This window comes from Crinia signifera, chromosome 3 (genome assembly GCF_055691185.1).
Source record: "Crinia signifera chromosome 3, ASM5569118v1, whole genome shotgun sequence".
Classification (NCBI taxonomy): Eukaryota; Metazoa; Chordata; class Amphibia; order Anura; family Myobatrachidae; genus Crinia; species Crinia signifera.
In genome coordinates, this window is record NC_139219.1 from 226,652,586 (window position 1) to 226,660,713 (window position 8,128).

The following is an 8,128-nucleotide window of genomic DNA, read 5'->3' on the forward strand; positions in this document are numbered from 1 at the left end:
GCACTGCCTGAAGCATCATGGGTCAATTGAAAGCTAAAGTCATAGACCAATTGAAAGCAGTCCTATTCTAATTTATTACATAGCATACCTTTTTATAAGAAAAGTAATCACTGGTTTTAATCCCACGGCAAAGCTACTGTTCATGACTGGCCGTTAAATTCACCCAGTCCACATATTCCAGCAGTTCATATGTTTAAACATTTAATTTGATTCAGTTGACGCTTAACACCAGCATTAAGGGCCCCATACATCAGCAATTAATTGTGACAATTTTCAGATATGGAGATGATTGCCACAATTAATTTTAGATGTGTTGGCTCCCCCTTTTGGCAATCCCAATCAAAATCGCCAATCGATAGGTTTTTAAACATGTTTAATAATCTGGTATTATCTGCAGATCTTTTTTATATGTGTGGGCATTCCCAATTCATCTTCTTCATCTATTTACATTATGAACAGCTGAAATGTCAATAGATTGGGCAATTTCCAGATCTGAAGATGCAATCTTTAGATGGAAAAATGTGCCGATCACTGAAATAAATCTGTAATGTGTGGGCAAAGTCAGATAGATTGTAAAATCCATTTATCTGGCCAAAAAATCCCTGGATCTGGAAATCCATTAATTGTGATTGCTGATATATGGGGCCCTTTAGCCAGACCTGAGCGCAGTATCATTAGCCAGATCTGAGTGCAGTACAAACGCGTTGAGCTTCAACCTGCTTCCTTGCGGCTGTGTAATTCCATCCACACATTAATCAGTCCTCTTGAATGACCAGTGAAATATGAAGTTGTTACCAGCTAAATCGATGTCGTGTGAAATGCAAAAAACTTGGTTGTCCTATTAAACCATAACAGATAAATTTGTTTTTATTAAATTCAGATATGACGTTTTTCCTAGACTTACCGTCTTCCTGTTCGGGTATTTGAATTGCTTGTGTGTTCCTGGGCAGCTATTCAGTAGTAAGATACCATGACTTCTCACATTTAAGATCTAAAGCAGTACTGCCTTGTGCTTCTCTCTTTTCAGGCTCCCATTACAAGCCATGAGATATGGATCCATAAAGCCAATGATGCTCACAAGCTTCTAGGAAATCTCAAGAAAGTCTGTGTTTTTTCCCTTGACCTTGGCTGAAGCTTCAAGGCCCTTTCCCCTCCCCATGTCCTGTCAGTCTTTTGTCTACCCAAATGACAAACGTCCAACATTATCTGGCCCTAAGCAGCGGGCAAAGTTGGAATTGTCTAAACATGTTGAAAACATGACTACAACCGCATATTGACATTTAGATCCAAAAGCAACACTGTTAGGCATAATACAAAATTAGAGCATTGTTCTGTTTGCCACAACTGTTCGATAATGCTATTTACAACACTGATGTGATCCAGCCAGTGTGGCTGTCATTCTGCAAAGCAGCTTAATATATGATTAACTTAGACATCTAGTTTAAGACTGCTTACAGTCTATATATAGTAGTGGACATATCAATTTTACTCAAGACATGTCGCCTAAATGACAGTGCAGCTTATTGTTTAACTAGTGCCATCACTAAGGCACAGCCAGTGGTGGCTAGGTTGCTCATCCACTGTAAGCGTTTCACTGTTGCATTTTGTCCCAGAAAACATATATCATAATCAGACGTTATCTTATGATGATATGTGTTTATGTCACTTGAAATGTGAACGATATTAATGGCTGTAATATGCTAGCACATAGGAAATATACCTTCTGACCTTTGTTCTATGTTTGCTACTTAAAATCAAGTTTAATCCAGAATATGCTTGTGTGTAAAGCTGGGTACACCCTAAAGCAGGCATGTCCAACGTTGGCCCTCCAGATGTTGTGAAACGACACATCCCAGCATGCTTTGCAATAGTTTTAGCATTCTCGAATAGCAAAACTGTGGCAAAGCATGCTGGGATGTGTAGTTTCACAACATCTGGAGGGCCAACGTTGGACAAGCCTGCCCTAGAGGATAGTTTGAATGTTTGGCCGATTTCTGACAGACCAGAGCAACCAATCGTTCAAATTGTCCAGTGTGTACGCACTATTTGCACACTTCCGTAGGTCATCTGTTGCCCCTTCAGGTCAACCCTACATGCTGTTTAATCTGAAGCTGTTGCAGACAAGCCCATGCATTTGGATGCTGTGGGGGGGGGATATATATACAGTAGGTCGTTCACCACAACGGAGTGTATGGACCGCACAATATATTATTCCGTTGCTTCTGCCATCAGCTTGATACATAGGTTATCTAGTGTGTACAAAGCTTAAGAGATAACCAAGCATTGTTACCCCCGATGTAGCTGAGCAACATTTTCCATATTGCTCATTATGGGTCAAATGTATCCAGCTTTAAAAATAAAATGGAGTGATGAACAACCAGTCAATCTGCTCCTAACTGGCAAGTTACAGGCTTGGTTTGAAACATGACAGGTTGATTATGACTCTTTGAAGCTGGATACATCTGGCCCTATGGCAGATGTGACCACACAACAGCCCGGCTGCATTATACAGCAGGGGAAAGATTTATACTGTACAATACATCAGAGGGGCACTGCTCTCCTTAGCCAGCTATTTGCTTGGTTTAGCACAAAACTAGTGGTTTGCTCAGTCATAAAGACTTCTCATTTGTATCTCCTCAGGAAAGCTCTGCTTGCCACACCCAGCCAATGCTGTAGTATTTTTGTCATTGTGTGTTGTCTCCTCATAAACAAATATCCAGTGTTAAGATTACAAACTGCACAATGTATGAACAGGTAGATGAAATATAACAAAGTGCCATTTTTTTATCTTCATTTTGTACACTCTTAAGTTTATGTATCCTCTGAGCAGCCAGGTTTTGTGAATGAAAGCTGCAGAATATCATGTATTTTTTTATATTTTTGAATCATATTTATTGTTACTGTTATAATGTGAGCCAGTCTATTGTCATGTTTATTATGTATTTTTAACCAGCATGAGGGTTTAGGATCTTTGATGAATACTTATATGCTGCAACATTTCCCCTTTTTAAAGTAGATTACCACTATTTGTTATCTAGTTAATTTAGGGTCAGTTTGTCTTTACTGCATTGGTAATTCTCCCCGTGAAATTATTCCTTTTTTTTGTTTTGTTTTTTATGTTACATTTTTATCAAATTATAAAAAATAAAAATATAACTCCTTATCGGCACTAGAAAAGAAGATAATTCTGTCTGGTGCACTAGACCAGTGGTAGCCAACCCTAGCCCTCGAGAGCTACCAACAGTTCACATTTTCCAGACAACCTAGCTGCTGCACTCATTAATCACTGGCACATTTTAAAAGATACACAGATGGAGCTAATTAGCTCACTTGTGATTCTGTGAGGAGACCTGCAAAACATGCACTGTTGGTAGCTCTCGAGGACTAGGGTTGGCTACCCCAGCACTAGACAGTCACTATGATTTATGTGGTGCACGTTACATTTAATGTGACAATGAAGGCACAGTTCTTGCTAATTAATGATTTTTTTAAATGGGCATATTTAATATGATTATCGCAAGTGTTCATGAACTCAGGGCATTAATTGTAACCTGTAATGATGCCGGCAACTGTGTGTAAAGTTTTGCTTTTGGAAGAGACCTATAGACAATATGTAGCTTAACTTTTTATAATGTCAGTACCCATTTTATGAAATATTGATTAATATTGCTTGTAGCAATAGGTTTCAATTTGGTGTGTTTTTAATTGTGGATGTAGGTAGTCCTTATGTCTGCTTAGGCAAATACAATTATCATTTTATAAAAGATAATGTGTGGTTAAATTTGTCATGTGGGCCCACTGTTAAAATGATTGCACTGAAGTTGTATACAGGTTGAGTATCCCGTATCCGAATATCCGTTATCCGAATTATTCCAAAAACCATGCATTCCAGAAAGTTTAAAAAAAAATTTTTTTTTGCTAAAAACTCACTGGGGACATCTGTAACAGCACTACTGAGGGAATGATTTGTAACTGGCACTATATATGTACAAGAAAATTATAGCTTTGCATTCAAATTCAATATCTGAAAAAGTACACAAATTTTATTTCATGTTTTGAAATCTTGTTTTTTTAACAAATAAAATATATTTGTGTGCATTTCATGTGCTTGATGTGTTTATACAGCATAAATGCAAGATACTTCAAAATACATCCTTGAAATATTAAAATATTCCGAAATACGGAATAATCCGTTATCCAAAATTCTCCTGGTCCCGAGCATTTTGGATATGGGATACTCAACCTGTATCTGTAAAAAGTACTGTTAACAGGTGTGACCTGTTTTGCCGGTATTGTTCCGGTTTATCTATCTAAAGGAATTTTGGTTTGTGCCAAAAAAAATTGCACTATAAAGCAGGAATGAATGGGCCTTGGCCACGGTTTTGTATTCGTATGTAAAATGTGTGTAATGCCCAGATTGCAACCAGGAACATCCTTTTTAAGGCTATAATAGTGAAAGCATCACATTATCCAGTTGAATCATAAAATGTAATTGTAGAAAGGCAGCATAATAGTTGTGATGACTCCAAGACAAATGGAATTTAATATGCAGTGACAATGTATATTCGATTGTTTAGACCGTAAGGGCTATAATTACTAAAGGGCAGGTTTAGAGATGTTGCCAAAAACAACCAAACCGATTCTAATTCTGTATCTAGCACCTTTTAGAAAATGACTGACAAAACCTTTTTGGCTGCTATCGGCAACATCGCTTTAGTAAATTTACCCCTATGTCTACCTGTGATGTACACCAATGGTTCTCAACGTTGGTCCTCAAGTACCCCCCAACAGTGCACATTTTCCAGGTCACCTGGCAGGTGCACAGGTGCACTCCTTAATCACGAACACCATTTAAAAGATCACAAGTGGAGCGAATAATTTCACCTGTGATTCTGTGTGGAGACCTGCAAAACGTGACCGGTTTGGGGGTACTTGAGGACCGAGGTTGAGAATCGCTGACGCACACAATGAAGCTGCCTTTTGTAACCTGAGCCAATTCTTCTATTCACTTGCACCTTGTTACATCACCAAGGCATTAAGAAACCAATAATGGATGGGTTTACATTTATATGATTATTAGTTTAGCTTGCAAAATACAATCCTTCACTGCTGGTAAGTAATGCAGGAGTCTTACAAAATAGAAATTCTTTCTTTCTCAAACAATAGTTTTTGTTCTATTGTAACGGGGCACAATCAGAAGTAGGTTTTACAGAAGATTAATTAAGTCCGTACATACACCATACATTTGTGTGTTCTCTCTCATCGTGTGTCCCCCTGTGCCCGACTTATCGAAGAACTAACAATTGAAGGGTTTACATGGGGTTTTTAAAGAGTATATCATGAAAGTATGCAGTATAGTTTTTTCTTAATTAAAATACTGTATATTTACTTTTTAACTTCTGAAATAGGCTTTTGCATTTATGTTTTGGAAAGATAGTTAAATTCTCTTCACAAACAACATTTTCATAAAAAGCTGACAATTATTGAACTGTTGCACAGTATATAAACATGATGGTGAAACCACTATTTGCTTTGGCTCCTTGGTTGCCTTGCAGTTACTCTTACTAGTGCGAAATTGTGATAATGTCATTTGGGGACTTATTGCATTGAGATAATCAGGTTGCTTTAGTTGGGATGTTCATAGTTTAAAAATAGAAACCAAAGAGAACCAATGTTTTACAAACCGTTCCAGAAGCAGTTGGTCTGCCATACAAGATCGTGAAGGCAAAATGTGGCCTGTAATAAAATATTAGCATATCTTTATCCTGTCCTTAAATTCCTCCGATAGGCCATACAACACATACACAGTTAAGTGGTTTTAAATGGCTAAGCATATTCTTGACAATACTGAGGAAATTTCAGGGCCAAAAATATTGGCCTACCTACATTGACATCAACTAAAGCAATGCTTCCCAACTCCAGTCGTTAGAGACCCGTAACAATGTGTGTTACAGATCTCTAATGTGCATTCATTATTGGATGGCAGGTTTTGGGGTGCTGACATTTGGGATTCCAACGGTCAGTAGACTGACTTCAGAATCCTGACTGTTAAAAGCCCAACAGTCAGGATCCTGACTTACATGGGTTATCCTCTCTCGTCTACGACCCCCATAGAGAGTGAGAATGGAGCTACCAAGCCTGCAGCCTGGCAAGCGCAGTGAGCCCGCAAGGGGCTTCTTTGTGTTCGCCCTGCAGTCGGGATTCAGACGTCGGCCTAATCATTTTGTATTTTGCCATTTGTTAACCAGGTTTGTCCAGATCCTGCTAAGAACTTTGATCAATTGTAGTTCCTATGTTTTGATAGAAGTAAGACAATCAGCCCAGAAAATTATTAGTTCTTTTATTCCATCTTGTGTTGGTAGGATATATAGGGTCATTAAGACCTGCTCGCCGAATTATCTAATGACCGCGCATGCGCACGGTACACAATGCAGATGCATGAGCTGTCTGGCCAAAGGCAGCGAGCAAAGGCTAGTCTTTGCTCGCAGGGTGATTGACACCTTGCAGCCATTTGGGGACGTGCCGCTAGCGTTCTCTGAGCATCCACCAGCATATGCAGACATTCCCTGGCTGTTGGGAGGGAGAGCAGCTGATGTCATCAACGGCCACCTCCCCACGGCCTTTGCAGCACAGAGTGAATCCTAGTCCTAGGGCTTCCCCCTGTTTGCAAGGCTGTGGACACGTTCGCAGCTGTTCAGTGACAGGGGGAGTGCGTTTGTCGGGGCAGCGACTACCTGCTCTCTGAGCATACTTAGCCCAGCGAGCAGGTCTGACTTGGGTCCATAGTAACTAGGAGAACTGCCCAGTGACATAATTGTCTGTCACCGCCCAAATCTACATTTTGTTGTCTGTGAGGATGTACTTCACGTACGCATCTGCTCTAAATTGATGAATAACTATAAAGTTATATAAGTTTTCATACCCATGGTACAGTATAAGATGACTGCTGTATTTTGTGATGAACTAGTGACTCACAAATGCCTAAAAGGAATTTTAACATGCATAACTTTTATTTGGGGGGGGGGAGAATCTGTAACTGAGCTACAGTATAACCATTCATACGTAATGCATTTATTTTTACACGCATTGTAATCGGCTTAGAAATATCTATTTAGCAATAAATAACACTTGTATGGCTTCTACAGAAATGTAAACCATTTATCTGGAATTCATTTTTTATATTCTATATTTTTATTCATATTTTTTGTTACATATAGGTTTTGAATGTAACTTGTGCCATTTTTATATGTAAATGACAAGCTTGAGTATCTGTTGCTTTTTATGCTGTACTTTTCTGGGTTTAGGAACCGATTAAATGGACAAGTCCTTTTCGTTTTTGCAACTGATGTAATACAGCCAGGTGTAATTCAAATAAATACTGGTCAACGATTGTCGCTGAAAATGTAAATAAAGCACTAAAATATATAATGCACAGTCGGTGAATTCAGGTAGTTGAATACATATCTATTCCTTTAATAATCAAATGCTCACTTCCAATAATTCATCTATGCAATTATTTTTTGACTGTTCATGCTAATGTGATATTTTGATATGTCAAAATATTTTTTTAAACAAAGCATCATGTATTGAATGTATTCATTTACTTTATTTGAACTCCTGAATGATGATTGAATGTTATCTGTAGCTTGTCTTCAATAAATCTTATTGGTTACACAGTGTTTCTTTGCAGTCTTCACTGTTATAGTTCCCATATATTTCTCATTTAAAACATGGACATACAGATGGAGCCATCCTCGTCTAGCTGTCTCTGGATAGCCATGGTGAGCCAAGGCCTATTGTTCTCAGCTGCAATACAATACAGTAGGGGATTAGCAGAGTAATCCTATGACTCAATCATATTAAAGGGCTAGATGAGGATCGCTCCATCTGTATTGGGTGTGTATTAGCTTGCAGCTAATGTCTAGATCTGGGGTAGCCAACCCTAGTCCTCAAGAGCTACCAACAGTGCATGTTTTGCAGGTCTCCTCACAGAATCCCAAGTGAGCTAATCAGCTCCATCTGTGGATCTTTTAAAATGTGTCAGTGATTAATGAGTGCAGCTGTGCAGCAGCTAGGTTGTCTGGAAAATGTGAACTGTTGGTAGCTCTCGAGGGCTAGGGTTGGCTAC

At 38.8% G+C, this 8,128-nt stretch overlaps 1 protein-coding gene across 3 annotated transcripts in view; it reads left to right on the forward strand.

The window, feature by feature from the left end:
* CCDC50 (coiled-coil domain containing 50) overlaps window positions 1-7,676 on the forward strand; it is a 58,915-nt gene extending 51,239 nt beyond the window's left edge. For 2 of the 3 annotated variants that reach the window (XR_014471778.1, XR_014471779.1), the window contains 2 exons: window positions 1,028-3,207; window positions 3,414-7,676. Coding sequence is in view for 1 of the 3 variants with exons in the window: in XM_083177547.1 (XP_083033673.1) it covers window positions 1,028-1,047 (20 nt within the window). In the remaining 2 variants the exon portion in view is untranslated. Of the gene's footprint in view, window positions 1-1,027 lie in introns of all 3 variants that reach the window. The other variant, XM_083177547.1, reaches the window with a different exon arrangement.
* The last annotated feature ends 452 nt before the right edge of the window (window positions 7,677-8,128 follow it).